This window comes from Rana temporaria, chromosome 11 (assembly GCF_905171775.1).
Source record: "Rana temporaria chromosome 11, aRanTem1.1, whole genome shotgun sequence".
Classification (NCBI taxonomy): Eukaryota; Metazoa; Chordata; class Amphibia; order Anura; family Ranidae; genus Rana; species Rana temporaria.
The window spans coordinates 135,706,597-135,730,289 of NC_053499.1; the positions used below are offsets into that span (position 1 = coordinate 135,706,597).

General features: G+C 44.3%; 1 protein-coding gene across 1 annotated transcript; it reads right to left on the reverse strand.

The window, feature by feature from the left end:
* Positions 1–7,022: 7,022 nt before the first annotated feature.
* Positions 7,023–20,332, reverse strand: CLEC3A (C-type lectin domain family 3 member A). The gene is made up of 3 exons (XM_040327960.1): positions 20,084–20,332; positions 9,400–9,483; positions 7,023–7,706 (listed from the first exon to the last, which is right to left on the reverse strand). Exons 1-3 carry the CDS (start codon positions 20,199–20,201, stop codon positions 7,318–7,320), a joined length of 591 nt encoding a protein of 196 aa, XP_040183894.1. The 5' UTR covers positions 20,202–20,332; the 3' UTR covers positions 7,023–7,317.
* Between the last annotated feature and the right edge of the window lie 3,361 nt (positions 20,333–23,693).

Below are 23,693 nucleotides of genomic sequence, written 5' to 3' on the forward strand. Positions count from 1 at the left end.
TCGGTATCTGGACAACCCTAGTTTTAACAAACAAAAACGAACGCGCAGAATCCAAAATCGGAAAGATCCGACATAAAAAAATGCTTTATTTTCGTTTTCGTTGCTACAACAGTTCGATATGGATAGGAGATTCGACATGACGCTGACAATAACTATCTGTGTCTATTGAACCTGCGGCTGGATGTGCCTAACCTTAACTCTGTTAGTCCAAGATTATTCTACATAGAAAGGAAAGATTCGACATTAGAGACAGTGTTGGGGTAGACCATTCGACATGAATGACTAAGATTCGACGAAGCAGAGGAAAACATACAAATTTTAAATCTGTCATTAAAGGCTTATGGTGTCTGTTGATAGTTCTAAGAAGATTCGACAAGCAGCTAAACGGTAGGACGCCACAATCATACATTTCCGGTCAAATGCTCGGCCCATAGGCTATAGAAGAATTCGAATGTTGGTTGACTAGTAATAATAATGTATAAATATCATTATTACTAGTCATACAACATTAGAATTCTTCTATAGCTTGTGGGCGGAGCATTCGACCGGAAATGTACGATTGCGGCGTCGTACAGTTTAGCTGCTCCATCGAATCTTCTTAGAACATTCGACAGACACCATAAGCCTTCAATGACAGATTCAACCTTAATTAATTCGGATTTTCGGGCGAATGCATTTTTTAACAAAACAAAATAAATGAAAACAAATTTCAGGAGTAACTAAATAAATGTATTTTTCGGACGAAAACGAAATTCCGAAACAAAATATTTCAGTGTGCACATGTCTAATAAATAAACCCTTAAGGCCTCGTACACACGATACGTTAAACAGAGGACAACGGTCTGATGGACCGTTTTCATTGGTCAAAACCGATCGTGTGTGGGCCCCATAGGTTATTTAATCATCGGTTAAAAAAAAGCCAACTTGCTTTAAATTTTAACCGATGGATTCCTAATCGATAGGTCAAAACCGATCGTTAGTAGGCACAACCATTGGTGAAAAATCCATGCATGCTCAGAATCAAGTCGACGCATGCTTGGAACCATTGAACTTCGTTTTTTTCAGCACGTCGTTGTGTTTTACGTCACCGCGTTCTGACACGATCGTTTTTTTAACCGATGGTGTGTAGGCGCGACGGACCATCAGTCAGCTTCATCGGTTAACCGATAAAAACTGTCCATCGGTCGGATGGACTGATCGTGTGTACGCGGCATAAGTGTGTGAGTAAGCCATTCACCTACTATTAGCATACCTCTCAACTTTTTGAGATGGGAATGAGGGACACCTATCTGCAAAAGTATGCAGGCATAGGACACACCCCTTGCCACACCCCCTTAAAAGAGAATTGTACAAAAAACAAGATTGGTTAAACCCACAAGTGCTTTTTTTACCACTACTCTTCCTTTATATTGGCTTTTGGAATTTACAATTTAGAAATCTGATAAAAGGTTTAGCGCCGGAAACCACTTTTTGACTTTATATACACCTATGTAGATCAGACCAAAATGAGGGACAAATGAGGAGGAATGAGGGACAGAGGGACATTGCTCCAAATCAGGGACAGTCCCTCGAAATCAGGGACAGTTGGGAGCTATGCTATTAGATGGATTTGTATGCGCCATCATGGTGGATCCAGTATCATACTTATACAAAATGGCTGCCTTCACATTATGTTAAAACTGGATGAAGGGTTACAGAAAAAATGAAAACAATAATAATTGCAAAGGGCTAAGGCAGTTTTGGAAAGACAATCATGTTTGGTTTTATTTTGCTTTTTTCAACGTGAATAAAGTTTTTTATGTTTTCATTTTGCTAACTGTTGTTATTTTTAATTGCGCATAGTGTGGTAGTTTGTGTAGCAAGCCAGTTCAAGGTAATTGATATAAATGCATGATTAGCATAGCCGGCCAAAATCTTTTATGTTATAAACTATACTAAAAATAACTTTTTTTAAGTCATGTCTCTCTCGCCTGCTGTTGAAAGCACTTGCCTCTAAAGTTACAGTGGCGTAGCGTAAATCTGCCGGCGTATGGGCGAGGAATTCAAATATTAAAGATGTGGGCGTGTTTTATGTTAATTTTACTTAACCCGACGTAAATTAATTTTTTTCTGAACGGCGCATGCGCCGTCCGTGGGGGTATCCCAGTGCGCATGCTCGAAATTAACCCGCAACAAGCCAATGCTTACGACGTGAACGTCATTCTACGCAAAGCCCTATTCGCGAACGACTTACGCAAACAACGGAAACGACGTAAAAAAAATGCGCCGGCCGGACATACGTTTGTGGATTTGTGTATCTAGCTAATTTGCATACTCCATGCCGAATTCGAAGGAAGCGCCACCTAGCGGCCAGCGTAAATATGCACCTTAGATCCGACGGCGTACTAAGACGTACGCCAGTCGGATCTAGCCCATCTTCAGGCGTATCTTGTTTTGTGGATACAAAACAAAGATACGCCGGAGCAAAATAGAAGTTTCGCAGTGTATCAATAGATACGCCGTCGTAACTTCTTTGTGGATCTGCCCCTATGTTTTTTTCCTTAAACTTCCCTCCTAAACATGGGGTGCGGGTTATAAGCCGATAAATACGGTATTTACTGACTCACAGCCCTAGTATGTGGTCCACTAGTTGAGCAATATCTGCTTCCATCACAGTCTTCTGACTTAAATTGCTTCATGAATTAGTCACTTTAAATAAAGGATGGCGGATATGACTGCCCTTTGAAATAGTAATATGAGGGCGAATTAGAGTATTCATTTGATAACTGAAGTGAGGGATTTGTACTTGCAATGTGGTGGGCCAAGTCCACATAGCAGATGATTGGAACTGCGGGAGAGCTGGAACATGTTACACAGACAACTGTTGACACCTGGGGCTTTACTTTGGCTAGTCCACATACAACTTTATTTTTGTTGTGCTTTTGCCAAGAGCATTTGCAAATTACATTCATTTTGCAAATGTTTGAGTTTTTGTCTAGGGCAATAACAGGGTGGAATATTCACATTCTAATACGGAGGTTTCTCAGTTCTCAGCCATGTGTTCATCCTTCCATAATTACATAGTTAACCAGTCTGAAAACAGATGCAACTTTTAAGTTACGCCACCTAAAATCCAAAGGATATGTAACCCGGAGGAGAACATAACAAATGATCCTGGGCTAACTTTGCCTCAAGGGGGGAGAAAATATATGTTTTCATCCAACAACCACAATGAGATCAATTCCACAGACACCATGTGATAATTTGTAAAAAGGTACCGTATTTATTGGGGTATAGCGCGCTCCCGCGTATAGCGCGCACCCCTAAAGTTGCCCCGAAATTCTCTTCGTCGGGTCCGGCGCCCTTCTGTGGCGTCCTCCCCGCTCGTTTCCCGCTTTCCCGCGCCAAGTTTGAATACTGCGCCGGCATATACCGAGCGCAGTACACTCGGGCAGGCTCGGCTACTGTCGCCTCACGTCCTGTACCTTCCGACAGGCTTCTGACGGTCGCATACATTGCGTCACGAGTAGTCGAAAAGAGCCGAATGTCGGTGCGGGTCTATACGGCGCCTGCGCACCGACGTTCGGCTACTTTCGGAAAATCGTGACGCGATGTATGCGACCGTCGGAAGCCTACAGTTTTGGTGTCTTGCGCGGCGTCCATCGGCGGCCTCGTTGGGTCCGGCGTCCGTCTGCGGCTTTGGGTGTTCTCTTCGTCAGGTCCGGCGCCCTTCTGTGGCGTCCTCCACGCTCGTTTCCTGCTTTCCCGCGCCAAGTTTGAATACTGCGCCGGCATATACCGAGCGCAGTACACTCGGGCAGGCTCGGCTACTGTCGCGCTCACGTCCTGTACCTCCAGGACGTGAGCGCGGGAGGAGCCGAGACTGCCCGACTATACACGAGTGTACTGCGCTCGGTATATGCCGGCGCAGTATTCAAACTCGGCGCGGGAAAGCGGGTATCGGCGTATATCGCGCTCCCACGTTTTTGCCCTGATTTTCAGGGCAAAAAGGTGCGCGGTATACGCCGATAAATACGGTACTTAAAGCGGGGTTCCAACCACAATTAGCATTTTTTAAATGTATGTCCTTTCATCATGCGTTTTTATAATATAAATCCGCCGCCACTCCGCATAGTTATTCAAAAAAGATAGTTTAAAGATAGTTTATAAAACTATGTCCACACCGTTGTCATTTTGCTTGTGGGCATTGTGAAGCCCACAAGCACTTACTTCCTGGAAGTCTTGGATGGGGAGTGATAATTGGGTAGCGCACTGCATCCTGGGAAATGATGACACACATTTCCCATGAGCATTAGAGGGAGATGATGTCAGGATCCTAGGTGATTCCAAAGGCAGATTTCGTGGGACTGCATAGCAACAGGCATTTTCAGGTGAGTAAAAACTTTTTTTTCTCTTTTTTTCTTTTTTAGGTCTAATGAGCACAATAATGAAAAAAAAAATTTGGGATGGAAACTCCACTTTAACAAAATAAAAGAAAACCAATAAAATGCATTCTCACAAAAGTGAAAATGTTTACAGCACAGCCCTGAAGAAGGGGGTGCGCCCCCCAAAACGCGTCACCATGCTTAATGTGAGGCTGCAGAAGCACTTGCACTTTCTACCTCATGGCATCCTACCATTAATATGCTGCACTTTTGTGAGTACAGTATGTTTTTTATTGGTTTTCTTTTCTTTTAATAAATACCCTTTTACTCGGGTAATGCACCAGGGGCTTGCGCCTTCCCTTCTTTTGTTTTTGCAGTTCCGCACTGGATACCCATATCTGAGGAGGGCTGCATCCACCGGGCATTGGATTGTGTATGTGAGGCATTACTGTGTTAGCTGTCTCTCTGATGAGGACCACTGAGCGCTGGGAGTGTTTGGCTGTTTTTTCTTGTTGACACATAATCTAGGACAGGGGCGTCAAACTCAATTTCATTGTGGGCCGCATCAGAATTATGTTTGTCCTCAAAAGGGCCATTTGTATCTGTAAGATTAGAAGTCCAGCACATCCCCTCCCCTTTCATTAGATGTCAAGAGCCAACCCACCATCAGAAGTTGAGTCCCCCACTCTCCCTTACATCACAGTGCACCCCCTTTCCTTATGCTGCTGCTGGGAAGAAGCTGGATGCATTGCTTGAAAGCAGAAAGTAAGGGTCTGGAGTAGGACCAGAGGAGGGCTGGAGCTCTCCTGCAGCTGCAGGAGAGGTGCGAGGGCCACATGAAATGGCCTGGAGGGCCGGTTCGGCTCGCGGGCCTTGTGTTTGACACCTGTGATCTAAATGATCCATCACATGTTTAGCTATGTTGCAGGGCACATGTTTCAAACACAAGGCCTGTGGACCAAATCCGGACCACCACGCCATTTCATGTGGCCCTTGCACCCCTCCTACAGCTGCGGCACCCCCTCATCTCAACCCCCACCTTGTCTCAACATTCAGCAGCAGAGAGTAGGACAGGACAGATCCTTGGCCAGATCCTTGGTTCTCAGTCCCGCCCCCAGCTTCTTCCCAAAAGCAGTACAAGGTAAGGGGGGGTGCACTGTGATGTAAGGGAGAGGAGAGGATGGGAGACACTTAAAGTGGGAGTTCACCCAAATTTTTTTTTTAACATTAGATTGATGCTCATTTTGTCAAGGGGAATCGGGTAGTTTTTTTAAAATCGAAGCAGTACTTACCGTTTTAGAGAACGATCTTCTTCGCCGCTTCCGGGTATGGTCTTCGGGACTGGGCGTTCCTATTTGATTGACAGGCTTCCGACAGGCTTCCGACGGTCGCATAAATCGCGTCACGAGTAGCCGAAAGAAGCAGAACGTCGGTGCGGCTCTATACGGCGACTGCGCACCGACGTTCGGCTACTTTCGGAAAATCGTGACGCGATGGATGCGACTGTCGGAAGCCTGTCAGAAGCCTGTCAATCAAATAGGAACGCCCAGTGCCACAGACCATACCCGGAAGCGTCGGAGAAAATCGCTCTCTAAAACGGTAAGTACGGCTTCGATTTTAAAAAAACTACCCGATTCCCCTTGACAAAATGAGCATCAATCTAATGTTAAAAATTACGTTTTCGGGTGAACCTCCACTTTAACTTCTGATGGTGGAGTGGTTCTTGACATGTGATGTATAGGGTGACCACATTTCCAAATTACCATTCAGGGACAGGTCAGGGACATAGGCAGAAATTAAAAATAAATACATCTCTATAGATTATGTATTATTATTATAGATTATTACAGATTGTGGGCTAGATTCACGTAGAATGGCGTAACTTTGTGCGGGCGTAACGTATCCTATATACGTTACGCCTCTGCAACTTTTACAGGCAAGTGCCGTATTCTTAAAAAAAAGTTGTGGCGGCGTAGCGTAAATAGGCCGGCGTAAGCCCGCTTAATTCAAATTGTGAAGAGGTGGGCGTGTGTTAAGTAAATCAGGCTTGACCCGACGTGATTGACGTTTTTCCCGAACGGCGCATGCGCCGTCTGTGGAAATTTCCCAGTGTGCATTGCTCCAAAGTACGCCGCAAGGACGTCATTGGTTTCGACGTGAACGTAAATGACGTCCAGACCCATTCACGGACGACTTACGCAAATGACGTAACTTTTTCAAACTTTGACGCAGGAACGACGGCCATACTTAACATTGGTACGCCGCACTTACGCCACCATATAGCAGGGGTAACTATACGCCGGGAAAAGCCTAACGTAAACGGCGTAACTGTACTGCGTCGGCCGAGCGTACGTTTGTGAATTCGCGTATTTAGCTGATTTACATATTTTGACGCATTAATCAGCGTACACGCCCCTAGCGGCCAGCATAAATATGCAGTTACGATCCGACGGCGTAAGAGACTTACGCCTGTCGGATCTAAGGGAAATCTATGCGTAACTGATTCTAAGAATCAGGCGCATAGATACGACCGCGCAACTCAGAGATACGACGGCGTATCTGGAGATACGCCGTCGTATCTCCTCTGAGAATCTGGCCCTGTATTTTTTGACGTCTTTCATTTTTCATTTCATTTTTATACCATCTTTGTTTAATCCGTGTTCTCGATGCTTTTTTATTATTTAGGTTTTATTTCTCACAACACAAACTGTAACAACAAAAAAGCAAATTAAAATTGCAATCCATTTATAAACCATATTAAAAATAAATGCAGGTTAATAAAAACTGTAACAAGCTGCAGTCTTAAATATGGAAGGCACTGAAAATGAAATTCTAATGATGGTCTGGCGTATATCTGTACATTTCTTACAGACTCCTTCCTGTTTTTTTAAAAGATGAACCACATTAAAATGGATCACAAATCGCACATTTTGCCCTGACTATAGTTAACCCTCTATGGAATAATAAATTCACAGACGTATTTCTTTAGGCTACGACACACTTCATCGACCCATTTTCCTTGGGATGCCTGGGTAAGAAGAGCACAGTTTTTACGCTTGCCTCCATTGGGTGGGCGGTCCCAATTAAAATACGTTATAGCGATGCCATTAACATCCACAAATTTGCCCTCGTTGACCATATCAGTGATGCCCAACCAGAAATCTCCAGCCCCCGGGAGGCTCTTTTTTCCATAGTCGCGAAGGGCGCTGTTCTCATCCCCGTCTCTAGGTGTCGCCAAAGTTCCCCCTTTGGCTATACAGTCCTCGTTGGCTTCATGGAAGTGCTTGGTTTCTTCAAAGGCTAAGTAGCATTTTTTATGGATCTTGGTGCCCCGCAGGCAGACTGCAAATAAAAGCAATTCTTATCATTTATGATGGTATAGGAGGAGACATTCATAATTCAACATTCATAATGTGTTTGCCTGTAGGTGGCGGTACCACCACAGGCCACTGTTGGAACTAAGGCAGGTCATGGTGTATTGGGTGTCTTTCCTTAAGAACAGCCCATTGGGAGTGGTCTCTCTGCTGGGCATGCTGGGGAAGGATACTTAAAGCGGATGTGCCATGAAAAAAAAAAATTAAAAGCCAGCAGCTACAAATACTGCAGCTGCTGACATTTAATATTAGGACATTTACCTGTCCTGGAGTCCAGCGCCGTCCGCAGCAGAGGATGAGCGATCGCTCGTCACTCTGCTGCTCCCCCCGCCATCCACGGTGAGGGAACCAGGAAGTGAAGCGCTCCGGCTTTACTGATTGGTTCCCTACAGCGCATGCGCGAGTCACGCTGCGCCTGTCGATTGGCTCCCTCTGTGTACTGGGAGCCGAGTGTTCCCAGCACACAACGGGGGGGGGGGCGGCGGGAGGTGACGTCATGCCCGCAGTCTGCCCGAGACTGTTGTGGCCGAAAGTGGGTGCAAATACCTGTCTTTAGACAGGTATCTGCACCCCCAGCCCCCTGAAAGGTGTCAAATGTCAAATGTCACACTGGAGGGGGGGAGGGTTCCGATCAGCGCGAGTTCCACTTTAGGGTGGAACTCCGCTTTAAGGGGCAGACGCCATTTTTCGGGGCTCTTCGCCTCGTGGCCCTCCTGGCGCGAGGTATATGTCGTGTGATTTTTTAGCTGAAGACGGCGATATCTGAATGATGCCTGTAGCTGCACCTATCATTTAGATATCACCGCACAAAGTCGAGGACGTCATATGACGTCTTCGGTGGACAAGTGGTTAATGGCATCCCAGTCTTAGTCCGTAGGGTTCCATATTGAGTTGGAGCTTTAAACAGCTTCAACTGTTCTGGGAAGGTTTTTCACATTTCTCCACCTCAAACTCGCTTATCCATGTCTTTATGGACCTTGCTTTGTGCACTGGTGCGCAGTCATGTTGGAACAGGAAGGGGCCATCCCCAAACTTTTCCCACAAAGTTGGGCGCATGAAATTGTCCAAAATGTCTTGGTATTGTGACGCCTCAAGAGTTTTCTTCACATGAACTAAGGGGCCAGACCCAACCCCCTGAAAAACAACCCCACACCATAATCCCCCCTCCACCAAATGTTTTGGACCAGTGCACAAAGCAAGGTCTATAAAGACATGGATGAGTAACTTTGGGGGAGAGGAACTTGACTGGCCTGCACAGAGTCCTGACCTCAACCCAGCAGAACACCTTTGGGATGAACTAAAGCCCAGACTGTGAGCCAGGCTTCCTCTTCCAACATCAGTGCCTGACCTCACAAATGTACTTCTGGAAGAATGGTCAAACATTCCCATAGACACACTCCTAAACCTTGTGGACAGCCTTCCCAGAAGAGGTGAAGCTGTTATAGCTGCAAAGGGTGGACCAACTCAATATTGAATCCTACGGAGAAGGTTCCCTCTGGGGTTCCCCTCCTCCCACTTTTTACTGTCTCTATCTTCAGATATGCTAATTGCTGTGATGTTTTTATGAAAAAAATAATCTTTGCTAATGATTAAAGTAACATACAACCAATATTTCCAACCATTATTACTGATAAGCTTTGGAGATGAGATATTATATTTACCTGTCTGTAAAGCCTGCATTTCCTTTAATGAGTTCACTTCACGCCACAACTTTTCAAACTGTGTCTTCAAGTCTCCATCCTTTTCTTATAATAAAAAATCACACAAGGTTATTACAAAATGCATAACTAAAATCATCAAGTAAAATGTTATATATATATATATATATATATATATATATATATATATATATATATACACAGTGGGCTAGATTCAGATAGGAGATACGACGGCGTATCTCCTGAGTGCGGGCCGTCGCATCTATGCGCCTGATTCAGAGAATCAGTTACGCATAGATTTCCCTAAGATCCGACAGGTGTAAGTATCTTACGCCGTCGTATCTTAGGCTGCATATTCACGCTGACCGTTAGATAGTTACACAAGGAATATGCTAATTAGGTATTTACGTCGAATTCTGAAACGTACGCCCCCCCGCCGGCGCATTTTTTTACGTCGTTTACGTTAGGCTTTTTTCGGCGTATAGTTACCCCTGCTATATGAGGCGTAGCTAATGTTAAGTATGGCCGTCGTTCCCGCGCCGAGTTTTGAAAATTTTACGTCGTTTGCGTATAGGGCTGTACGTCATTTACGTTCACGTCGAATCCAATACGTCCTTGCGGCGTACTTTGGAGCAATGCACACTGGGATATTTTACGGACGGCGCATGCGCCATTCAAAAAAAAATTCAAAAACGCGGGGTCAAGTGAAATTTGAATATAACACGCCCCCAACATCCCCATTTGAATTAGGCGGGGTTACGCCGCCGCACATACGTTACGCCGCCGTAACTAAGGGCGCAAGTTATTTCTGAATACAGAACTTGCGCCCAAAGTTACAGCGTTACGCCCGCAGAAAGATGCGCTCATCTTTCTGAATCTAGCCCAGTATCTCACAAAAGTGAGTACACCCCTCACATTTTTGTAAATATTTTATTCTATCTTTTCATGTGACAACACTGAAGAAATTACACTTTGCTACAATGTAAAGTAGTGAGTACACAGCTTGTATAACAGTGTACAAGAAAATGTCCAAATTGGGCCCAATAAGCCATTTTCCCTCCCCGATGTCATGTGACTCGTTAGTGTTACAAGGTCTCAGGTGTGAATGGGGAGCAGGTGTGTTAAATTTGGTGTTATCGCTCTCACTCTCTCATACTGGTCGCTGGAAGTTCAGCATGGCACCTTATGGCAAATAACTCTCTGAGGATCTGAAAAAAAGAATTCTTTATCTACATAAAGATGGTCTAGGCTATAAGAAGATTGCCAAGACCCTGAAACTGAGCTGCAGTACAGTGGCCAAGACCATACAGGGGTTTAACAGGACAGGTTCCACTCAGAACAGGCCTCGCCATGGTCGATCAAAGAAGTTGAGTGCACGTAATCAGCGTTCAATATCCAGAGGTTGTCTTTGGGAGATAGACGTATGAGTACTGCCAGAATTGCTGCAGAGGTTGAAGGGGTCGGGGCTCAGCCTGTCAGTGCTCAGACCATACTCCGCACAATGCATAAAATTGGTCTGCATGGCTGTCGTCCCAGAAGGAAGCCTCTTCTAAAGATGATGCACAAGAAAGCCAGCAGTTTGCTGAAGACAAGCAGTCTAAGGACATGGATTACTGGAACCAAGTCCTGTGGTCTGATGAGACCAAGATAAACCTATTTGGTTCAGATGGTGTCAAGCATATGTGGCGGCAACCAGGTGAGGAGTACAAAGACAAGTGTGTCTTGCCTATAGTGAAGCATGGTGGTGGGAGTGTCCTGGTCTGGGGCTGCATGAGTGCTGCCGGCACTGGGGAGCTGCAGGGAACCATAAATGCCAACATGTACTGTGACATACTGAAGCAGAGCATGATCCCCTCCATTCAGAGACTGTGAGGCAGGGCAGTAGTCCAAGTTGATAACGACCCCAAACACACCTCCAAGACAACCAGTGCCTTGCTAAAGAAGCTGAGGGTAAAGGTGATGGACTGGCCAAGTATGTCTCCAGACCTAAACCCTATTGAGCATCTGTGGGACATTCTCAACTGAAGGTGGAGGAGCGCAAGGTCTCCAACATCCACCAGCTCTGTGAAATCATCATGGAGGAGTGGACGGGGACTCCAGTAGCAACCTGTGAAGCTCTGGTGACCTCCATGCCCAAGAGGGTTAAAGCAGTGCTGGAAAATAATGGTGGCCACACAAAATATTGACACTGATGTTGGCGATCAGCGATTTGTTTCGTGACTGCAACATTATGGCGGACACATCGGACAATTTTGACACATTTTTGGGACCATTGTCATTTTCACAGCGAAAAGTGCTACAAAAATGCATTGTTTACTGTGAAAATGACAATTGTCGTTTAGAAGTTAACCACTAGGGGGCACTGTAGGGGTTAAGTGTGACCTCATATGTGTTTCTAACTGTAGGGGGGTGGGGCTGGACGTGTGACATCATTGATCGTCTTTCCCTATATCAGGGAACCGACGATCAATGACACTGCCACAACGAAGAACAGGGAAGGTGTGTTTACACTTCTTCAGCTCCGGTGACCGATCGCGGGACACTGGCGGCGATCAGGTCACGGAGCTTCGGACCGGAGCGCGCCGCAAGGAATCACGTACGGGTACGTGATTGTGCCAAGCCATGCCATTCTGCCGACGTATATCGGCGTGAAGGGGTCCTTAAGTGGTTAATAAAGCTTGCCATATTTTGTAAGCACCACTTGGTAGCGCCATCTATTGGCAATGGAAAGCACTAAAACCAGCGCTCATGGCTCTCAAACATATATAAACTTATAGCCAGATTCAGGTAGAGTTACGCCGGCGTATCAGTAGATACGCCGTCGTAACTCCGAATCTGCGCCATCGTATATTTAAGCGTATTCTCAAATTGAGATACGCTTAAATGTTGCTAAGATACGACCGCCTGCGCCGTCGTATCTTAGTTACTATTTACGCTGGCCGCTAGGTGCGTGTACGCTGATTTACGCCTAGAATGCATAAATCAGCGAGATACGCCTATTCACGAACGTACGCTTGCCCGTCGCAGTAAAGATACGCCGTTTACGTAAGGCGTTTTCAGGCGTAAAGATAATCCACCAAAAAGTTAAGTATGAACGTCGGAACCGCGTCGAATTTTAACATTTTTACGTCGTTTGCCTAAGTCATCTATGAATGGGGCTGGCCGTAATTTACGTTCACGTCGAAACCAATGAGTCTTTGCGGTGTAATTTGGAGCATGCGCACTGGGTTATGTCAACGGACGGCGCATGCGCCGTACGTTCAAAACATCAATTACGTGGGGTCATGCCTTATTAACATAAAACACGCCCACCTGTTCCCAATTTGAATTAGGCGCGCTTACGCCGGCACATTTACGATACACCGCCGTAACTTAGGACGCAAGTGCTTTGTGAATACAGCACTTGCCTCTCTAACTTACGGCGGCGTAACGTATATGAGATACGCTATGCCTGCCTAACGTTAGGCACGTCTACGTGAATCTGGCTAATAGTTTGAGAGCTATGAGCGCTGATTTTAGTGCTTTCCTGTGTTTAATTGGTACTTCCGGGTACAATTTTTTCTTGCAGCTCTGGACTCTCCTATATACACTCTCCAAGGAGATATTGGTAACCTCCTGAAGTATTATAATTATTCTCGTTTATACTACCATTGTTTAGCGCTAGTGTTCTTGTTGTTTTTTCATCTATTGGCAATAATGCTCTTTCTTTCCTGATTGTAGTATTTAAAAAAAATATGTCATTATAACCACAAGATGGCGCTTATGATCATAGAATATAATTATTACACACATACTGTATTTATCGGCGTATACCGTGCACTATTTTGCCCTGAAAATCAGGGCAAAATCGCGGGTGACCGGTATACGCCGATACCCGCTTTCCCGCACTGAGTTTTGAATACTGCGCCGGCATATACCGAGTGCAGTACACTCGTGTATCTTCGGGCAGTCTCCGCGCCTCTCGTGCTGACGTCCTGGACGTACAGGACGTCAGCGCGAGAGTAGCCGAGCCTGCCCGACGATACACGAGTGTACTGCGCTCGGTATATGTCGGCGCAGTATTCAAACTCGGCGCGGGAAACGACCGCTCGGACGCCGCAGAAGGACGCCGGACCCGAGGAAGAGGACACCCGAAGCCGCAGATGGACACCGGACCCGACGAGGCCGCCGCCCAAGACACCAAAACTGTAACTACAAAAAAACTTTGTTTCCACAGGAATGGGGGCAACTTTAGGGGTGCGCGCTATACGCGGGAGCGCGCTATACCCCGATAAATACGGTATATGCCAAGTTTCACAGAGGTGTTTTTATACATAGACCTCCCTGTTGGAGAGACTTCCCATTATGTCCCATTTGATTGACATTTGTTGGAGAAAACAGGAAATGAAGGGGATTCTCCTCAACAGGGACACAGACACGACATAAACTCTCCACAGGGTCCAAACAGTAATTAAAAAAAATGTGACAGAACTATTTCTAGGTAATTATTTTTATTTTGAATAGAGTAGGGAAGGGTTAAAACCTATGTCAAAAATGTGAGAGAAAATCCAAGAATTTTAGAGTTGTCCCCAAATAAAGAGGCGGGGCAAATATTCTCTTCGGGGAGAGCTGTCTAAGAGGGTAGTTTTCCTCACTAAGCAGTTTTATAAACTAATCCGCAAACCACAGTAATCAAAAAGGTGAAAAAATATGAGCATCAGCCAACATTCAAATGTGTTCCCACATGAAGGTAAATGAAAATAAATAAATCCACCAGGAGTGTGCCCCAGCAGCTCATCTTAATAAAAGGCCACAATGGGCCATTTAAAACCGTTAAAGTGGAGGTTCACCCAAAAAATTTATTTTTAACATTACATTTAGCCGAGTTGTCCTAATGACAATCGGCTGTTCTTGTTTTTTTTCCCCGTACATACCGACTTTCACCGCCACATCAGCCTATCTGATTGACAGGCTTCCGACCGTCGCATACAGCGCGTCACGAGTTGCCGAAAGAAGCCGAACATCGGTGCGCAGGCGCCGTGAAGAGCCGCACCGACGTTCAGCTTCTTACGGCAACTCGTGACACACTGTATGCGACGGTCGGAAGCCTGTCAATCAGATAGGAACGCCCAGTCCCGAAGAAGATATACCCGGAAGCGGCGGTGAAAGTCGGTATGTACGGGGAAAAAAAATCAAAAACAGCCGATTGTCATTAGGACAACACGGCTGAATGTAATGTTAAAACTGTATTTTTGGGTGAACCCCCGCTTTAATAAGGAACATCATTTAATCAACAATACTGCATATAATTATTATATATATCGAGTTTGACCTCAATTGTTTTATTTCTGATTTCTGATCATTTATTTTATACTACTTTTTTTTATTGATTGGTTTACTATATGATTTACTATTATCCTTGTCCAATATTTCTATGACATATTTCTTTTTGACCACTAGATGTCGCACTATAGATTATCATGGTCTCTTGAAGTTTAGTAGTGGCTTGTTTCAGTTTATTCCAAATAAATCCTTCAATTTTATTTTATTTTTATGGAATATTTTATCTGCATTCTAAGAGTGTTCCCTTAGAAATAGGATTAATTTTTCAGATTTTTTATTGGGTAAATTATGTTTGATAAATAAATATATATATATATATATATATATATATATATATATATATATATTAATGTGCATTATTGTTGATTCAATAATTCTTTTATTAACCGTTTTAAATGGCCACTGTCAGGGTAGAATGATTTTAGGCAACATTCAGAATATGTATGGTATTTTTGTTTTTTTTATCTGCATTCTAAGCGTTTTCCATTAGAAATAGGATTAATTTTTTTGGGGTTCAATTTTGTTATATATATATATATATATATATATATATATATATATATATATATATATATATATATATATATACATATATATATATATATACATATATATATATATACATACACACACACACACATATATATATATATTGTGACAGGAAGTCAGGTAAATCTGTGGGTGTTGTCACAGACGGGACATACATTTCTGCCTTGTTTAGACAATACACCAATTGTTATTAGGCGTCGGCTGCAAACGTAGCCAGAAAATGCTAAAAACTGTTGGAAAACTTCAGCTGTTCAGAATGAGGCAATTAGGGCCTCTATAAGTAGTCCAGAGGATTACCACTAATTTGCTGCATCCTGAGTCTTTGTGAGTAAGGAGAGCAGTGCCAGAAAGTCTTCTGAGGAGGTGAGGAGAGGATTGATTTTTCTGTGTGATAAAAATCAAAAGACTATTGTTTTTCTGCTGTATGACCAGCAGTGTCTGCCCAGCACTAGGCTGTACCAGACTTCATTAGATAGGTTCCTGTGTGGTGAAGATAGACGCCCCAAGTGGCCAGGGTTTATTTTATGTTTGATTTTGTTTATGCTGTTTTGGATGCTTGCACTTGTTTTCGGCAAGATGGAGGAAGAAACCAAAATCTTTGTTTTCAACCGTCTTCGACTGCCTGTCTGTATAAATTCAGTGTGTAGTGAACCCATCCAAGGGGTCATACACCCCGCTACCGAGCTAACCCCTTACACTATATATATATATATATATATATATATATATATATATATATATATATTAATGCACATTATTGTTGATTCAATTATGTTCTTATTAACGGTTTTAGATGGCCACTGTCAGGGTAGAATGACTTTAGGCAACATTCAAAATATGTCTTTTAACTTTTTATAGAGTATTTTATTAGCTAATCATGTCATTGTTGTGCTTGTTGTTGGTGAATATATGCTTTTCAAAGTCCAAATGTTTTTAAAATAGCTACCATGTTGGTTGCAATGACATCAGGAAAGACATTTAACACTGGCTACGCTCACCCAACTCCAGCCCTTGAGAAAGTCACGTGTTCTTTGACGCAACATGTCGGGCGGAGCTGGGTGAGGTCACTTCCGGTAGTGGCTGAGACAGGAAGAAATTTTTTTTTCAGCGGACATCCGCTTTAAGACAGCCCTGAAGTCAACCCATGATAATATTAATGGCATTGTGGAAATTGTAGATTGTTCCAGTGGCACCACACAGTCATTGTAAGTGAGGGCGCCACTCGTTTAACTCCTCCCTTTGCCAGGGCATAGCTTCATTTTGGGAATGAATACGATGAAGTCACCAATTACAAAAAGGTACCTAGGGCCAGATCCACAAATTTCGGGCGTAACTTAACTTTTCCCATTTAAGTTACACTGCCGCAAATTGGCCAAGTTAGTGCCCGATCCACAAAGCACTTACCTTGAAATTTGCGGCGGTGTAACTTAAATGTGTCCGGCGCAAGGCGTGCCGAATCTAATGGGGCGAGTCCCATTTAAATTAGGCGCGCTCCCGCGCCGGACGTACTGCACATGCTCCATCGGGTAACTTACCCGACGTGCATTGCGCTAACAAACGTCGCTCAGACGTCATTTTCTTAGACGGTAACGTAAATGGCGTCCAGCGCCATTCACGGACGTTTTACGCAAACGACGTAGAGTTTGAATTTTCGACGCGGGAACGACGGCCATACTTAATAGGGCTTAGTCAAATAGGACTCAGCCCTATTTTTACACGGCGTAACTCGACGTAAACGACGTAGATTTAGAGCGACGGGGCCCGTCGGAGCGTTCGTGGATCGCCGTAAGTGTTCATTTGCATATTCTACGCCGGCCGCAATGGCCTCGCCACCTAGCGGCCGGCCTAGAATTGCATCCTTAAGATCCGACAGTGTAATTCAATTACACATGTCGGATCTTCTGTCTATCTCTTGGAAACTGATTCTGTGGATCAGTTCCAAAGATAGAAACAGGGATACGACGGCGTATCAGTAGATATGCCGTTGTATCTCTTTGGTGAATCTGGCCCCTAGTTTCTCATAAGCTGGGAAGTTTTGGACTCCTTTATAAAAGGGGCTCAATGGAATGTACTAAGCTTGTTTCAGAATATAACTCATTTACAACAGGGATTCTAATAGCGAAGCTCTCAATATATTGTCAGATGTCACCGTGTTCTTAAGAGCTATTTGAATATCCTTCCTGCTGTTTACCAGAGCACAGTGTCCTTGTATTTAGGACGCGGCGATCTTCTTTTTTTACATCTTCTACTCCAAATATTCTTTTCATGCCTTTTTTTTTTTTCCAGAGAATCCGCAGCACATTTCCTGTCTGAGTTGGGTAAACACTGAAATGGGCCCAGTGTACTTGCAGGGACTTACTTGGGAGATTTAACAATTTTATTAGACTGTATTTGTTAAAGTCTTTTCAGATAAACACATAGCTCCCAACTGTTTCTCATCTGGGCTAAATCCCTCCATCCCTCTTTCCTCCACAGCTGCCCTTTTTCATCTGATGTATAGACCTCTATTAAAAAAAAAGACTTACCATATAACTAATAAAGGAGTCTATTTATAAAATATTTGTTGGATGAATTTCCCCTGAATTTTCTCTACTTTGACTTCCTACGACTGTCAGCTCCATCTATTGGCCAGAATTCAGAATATTTTTCTGAAATATCCTAATCAGAAAATATACTGCATTCCGGCCACTAGATGTCGCTGATAATCATAAGAAGTCATAGGGCCAGATTCAGAAAGAATGGCGTAACTTTCGGCGGGCGCAGCGCATCTCATATAGGCTACGCCGCCGTAACTTAGGGCCCTTTCACACCAGCGGACGAACGGTGCGCTTTTCATAAGTCCGTTTACGGACTTACAATGGTTCCCTATGGGATCACGGCCGTTAGCGGATGGAGCATCCGCTAACGTCCGTTTTCACCCGCCTCCGTCAGGATCCGGTTTTTCAGACGAAAAAAAAAACCCCAGCCAGATTCAGGTATAGTTACGCCGGCGTATCAGTAGATACGCCGTCTTAACTCTGAATCTACGCCGTCGTATATTTAAGTGTATTCTCAAATTGAGATACACTTAAATCTAGCTAAGATACGACCTCCAGCGCCGTCGTATCTTAGCTGTCTATTTACGCCGGCCGCCAGGGGCGTGTACGCTGATTTACGCCTAGAATGCGTAAATCAGCGAGATACGCCTATTCACGAACGTACGCTTGCCCGTCGCAGTAAAGATACGCCGTTTACGTAAGGCGTTTTCAGGCCTAAAGTTATTCCACCAAAAAGACGGCGCAGCCAATGTTAAGTATGGACGTCTGAACCGCGTCAAATTTTTAAATTTTTACGTCGTTTGCGTAAGTCGTCCGTGAATGGGGCTGGGTGTAATTTACGTTCACGTCGAAACCAATAAGTCTTTGCGGCGTAATTTGGAGAACGCGCACTGGGATACGTCCATGGACGGCGCATGCGCTGTTCGTTCAAAACGTCATTTACGTGGGGTCATGCTTTATTTACATAAAACACGCCCACCTCTTCACAATTTGAATTAGGCGTGCTTACGCCGGCACATTTACGCTATGCCGCCGTAACTTAGGGCGCAAGTGCTTTGTGAATACAGCACTTGCCTCTCTAACTTACGGCGGCGTAGCGTATATGAGATACGCTACGCCTGCCTAACGTTAGGCACTTCTTTCTGAATCCAGCTAACTGTATACACACACACACACACACATACAGTATACATACACAGTACACACACACACACACAGTATACATACACAGTACACACACACATACAGTATACATACACAGTATACACACACACATACAGTATAAATACACAGTATACACACACATACACATACAGTATACACAGTATACACACAGACACACAATGTACACACACAGTATACATACACAGTATACACACACACATACAGTATACATACACAGTATACACACACATACAGTATACATACACAGTATACACACACACACATATACAATATACACACACTGTATACACACACACACATACAGTATACATACACAGTACACACACACATACATATACAATATACACACACTGTATACACACACATACAGTATACATACACAGTACACACACACATACAATATACACATACAGTATACACACACACAGTATACACACAGACACACAATATACACACACAGTATACATACACACAGAATACACGTATACACACTGAAAAGGTACTGGAGAGGCAGGGCAGCTATAAACTTGTGATTTAAAAAAAAACACAGATTTTTACATACTGTTCCAGGTTTTACTGAGGCTGGCAACCCTGATGGGGCCCCCTAGTGGCATGGGGCCCTCGGGCAGTGCCCGAATGGTCAGTCCGCCCCTGCCTATACCCACAGCTGACCCAGAGGGAGGCAAAAAAACTCAGCAAAGCATGATCCAATTTACTCCTGCGGGGAAAAAAATCCTTCCTGATCCCCCAAATATCTATTTTTCTTTTCTTTCACAAAATGTACTTAACCTTTAATAAAGAAAACTAACACGACCACCACATCCCAGGACTGGTAAGCTGCAGTATGTTATATGTTTGTTCTTATTGTTTAGATATGCTTTGTGTTGGCCCTAAGTCCCCTCATATCGTTGTTCTGAGACCCCAAAGTGTTAATAATCCGGATGCCCCCGCATAAATTTTTTTGACCATGCTTGAGCTTCTGAGCCATACATTGTGCAACTAAAACTTGATAAATCGACACGTTTTTTTAAATAAAAAGTTTGTAAACATAAAATAATTTGATAAATCAGATTAACAAAATTCTCACGTCTCACCTTTCTCCTTGGAGCGACGGTCCTTCTTGTTTTTTACGCTAGAAGCCTGTCCACTGATCTGGCCCAAGAGCAATACGGTAATAACAAGGATAACGGTAAATCCTACTCGACCCATCATGCTAGCTACTGTATAAGCGATCGTCCCGGATCAGGAGCAAGATTTCATTACCTTCCACTCACTTGGAGCAGGAATTCTGTATACAAGCACTCCTTGCTTACCGACGTGCTAAATGCTTCACTTGGCTGGCGCATAAGGTGCTTCCTTGTTCTCCTTTCCAATGCCCACATTTTACACGTGTCGTCTTTTCTGCCTCTACAGGAATGAATACTCCTCTGTTGAACCCGCAGAACACATGAAAGAACTGACAGTTTAAAGGACCTGTTCATCCTACAACTAGGGGAAGCTTCTATAGGAGGATATAGGAAGGAACGGTAATCTGTCAATGACCTCTCTGTTATGCATTCATGTTTATATGTAGGTACCGTACCTGTACCTTCTTGTTGGAAATAGAGGTACATTATGGGCCTGATTCAATAAGAAAACCAACAAATATTTATATTCTCAAAAAAGTTCATTTACGTTTCCTCCGAAATCCTGTTCTGTATACACTGGGCTAGATTCATAGAGAGTTACGCCGGCGTATCAGTAGATACGCCGGTGTAACTCTGAATCTACGCCGTCGTAAATTTAAGCGTATTCTGGAAACCAGATACGCTTAAATTAGGCTAAGATATGAGCGGCCTAAGTCTCCTACGCTGTCGTATCTTAGGGTGCATGCGTATTTGTACTTCGGACTAAAGTCCGATGGATTTCTGTACACACGGCAGGACTTTGCACCGTAGGAATTTTGTTGCCGAAAAGTTTGTCCGTTTGCAGAGCGAACTTTTGTCCGATGAAAACTGAAAAAGTTTGTCCGATGGAGCGTACACAGGCTCAGATTTTTTTGAAAACCTGCTCATTTTGAAGTTTGTTGTCAAAAAGTCAGATCGTGTATATGGGCCTTAGGTGTACTCCGTTATAATAGATTGTTTTATTAAGAGAAAGTTCACAAACAATACAATGGTGGTTGGCAGTAATATGAAAGCTAATTAAGCCATACGAAAGCCGAACCAACTGGTGCTAAAAAGCTGGCGCTGAAAATCCACAGTTTAAAACAAGCAGTGTTGGCTGCGGGTGACGTCCGCTCGATAGCTCCTCCCCGTACGCGTTACGTCCTTACGGGACTTCTTCAGCGTGGGGCCTGTTCTGTATATGTCCCCGAAGCCTGGAGTTGCTCAGTCAAGAAAACAAAAAATGAATGTACAGACGTGACCAAAAGTTTTGAGAATGACACAAATATTATGTAGCGCTCACCCCCGAAGGAGCCGCTGAATACAATTGGGATGGCGTGTTACCTCTGTGAGCGTCTAGGGGTAGATGATGATGAGAGCAGCAATGATGGAATGTCCAAACAGCAGGTGTCTTTTCTTGTACTTTTTTTTTACCCAACACGGTAAAACAGTAAACTTGAGGTAGATAGTAGAGGTGTAGAAAAAAGGAGAAGTAGCAGATTCAGGCTCAACAGTATGGATGCAGTCATGCTTCTAACAACACTTTAATTTTGTCGCCACTCCAGCCGGAGTGGGTATAGTGTACCTGGACAGGCCTCTTACACCGACCTGGCAGCCAGGATATCACTCGGAACTTTGAGAGGGACAGGTCTCTACCACAGACCTGGCCTCAGAACTTCTCCTCAGTAGACTTCTTCTTGCCTGGATCTTGCTCAGGTAGTTTCAATTAGGTTACCGACTGACAGGCGGCTAACTTTCACTCCCTCAGTGTCCGGTTACCCCGATCCCCGGTGTATTGTCTAGGCCCTGTTGGACCGCCAGCCTCTCATTGGCGCTCCTCAGATGAACTCCCCACAAACAGCTATCTCGCTTGGGATCTCCTCAGAATTGGGGCCCAGTCGATTACTGGAGCCCCGCCACAGCTTTAAATGTTCTGGGCCAACATGGTCCCGGAACCAGGAACACCGCGTGGCATGTGCACCCCGGCCTGGTAGGCCATCTCGCCGGGGAGCCGTGATGTGTGGTCATCCTAAAGGTGGGTGCCACACCAGGAACAAGACCCCGCCTAATGGCGTCTGCTCCAGAAGTACCCTTCCCCAGCATGCCCCGCAAGGGAAAACTCCTCCTGATTGGCTGCTGGCAAGAGGCACCCCAGCCTGGACTCCACTGCTGCCATCTACTGCCCTGGGGTGGAACAACACCCCAGCAATAACAGAATGAGCCCACAGTACAGCCCAGCTGAAGCAGAGACCCAATTTAGATAAATCAACTGGATGAGAGCTAACTAACTCTCTCATCCCCCTTAAATTTAATATAGCACCTGTACCTGAAAGTACACAGGCGCTACAATTGATTTTCACAAAGTTTGCTGCTTTAGTGTTTTTAGATCTTTTTGTCAGATGTTTCTATGATATACTGAAGTATAATTACAAGCATTTCATAAGTGTCAACGACTTTTATTGAGAATTACATTACTCTTTATGCAAAGAGTCAAAGGGCCAGATCCTCAAAAGGGATAGGCCGGTGTATCTACTGATACGCCGTCGTATCCCTGTTTCTATCTTTGGAACTGATCCACAGAATCAGTTTCCAAAAGATAGGCAGAAGATCCGACATGTGTAAGGGACTTACACTGCCGGATCTTAGGATGCAGTACCGCATCCGCCGCTGGGGGCATTTCGAGTCGAAATGCCGCTTCGGGTATGCAAATTAGCACTTACGGAGATCCACAAAGCTTTTACGCTTAGTTTTTTCTCCGTAAGTATTAAGTTGCATGTGTAAAATTAGGGCTGCTTTTACAAAGTGTAAACTGTTTACACCTTGTAAAAGTAGACCCTTCTTACCCGCGACGCTGTTATTTTTTTTTTCCCGCCGTATCTTTTTTTTTTCCCGACGCAACTTTTTTTACCCGGCGCGATTCACAAAACTCGGTGTAACGTAAAACCGCGCTATGCACGTCGGGAAAATAACGTCGTGAGCATGCGCACTACGTCCGGCGCGGGAGCGCGCCTAATTTAAATGGAACTCGCCGAAAATTTCTAGGTAAGTGCTTTGTGGATCGGGCACTTAGGTAGAAATTTTGCGGCAGTGTAACTTAAATCAGAATATTTAAGTTACGGCGGCTCTTTGTGGATCTGGCCTAATATTTGCAGTGTTGACCCTTCTTTTTCAAGACCTTTGCAATTTGCCCTGGCATGCTGTCAAACAACTTCTGGGCCACATCCTGACTGATGGCAGCCCATTCTTGCCTAATCAATGCTTGGAGTTTGTCAGAATTTGTGGAGTGTTTTTTTGTTCACCCGCCTCTTGAGGATTGACCACAAGTTCTCAATGGGATAAAGGTCTGGGGAGTTTCCTGGCCATGAACCCAAAATTTCAATGTTTTGTTCCCCAAGCCTCTTATGCCCTGTGCACACGATCAGTTTGTCTGATGAAAACGGACCGATGGACCGTTTTCATTGGATGAACCGATCGTGTGTGGGCCCCATCAGTTTTTTTCCCATCTGTGAAAAAAAATAGAACCTGTTTTAAAATGTTCGTATGGTTAAAAAAACGATAG

What these genes read in the sequence shown, in the direction of transcription:
- CLEC3A (XM_040327960.1), bottom strand. Translation starts at nt 20,201, where the DNA reads ATGATGGGTCGAGTAGGATTTACCGTTATCCTTGTTATTACCGTATTG. An exon ending in CCGTCGCTCCAAGGAGAAAG is followed by an intron (nt 9,484 to 20,083) that starts GTGAGACGTGAG and finishes TTTTATTATAAG; the next exon opens with AAAAGGATGGAGACTTGAAG. An exon ending in AATGCAGGCTTTACAGACAG is followed by an intron (nt 7,707 to 9,399) that starts GTAAATATAATA and finishes TTTTATTTGCAG; the next exon opens with TCTGCCTGCGGGGCACCAAG.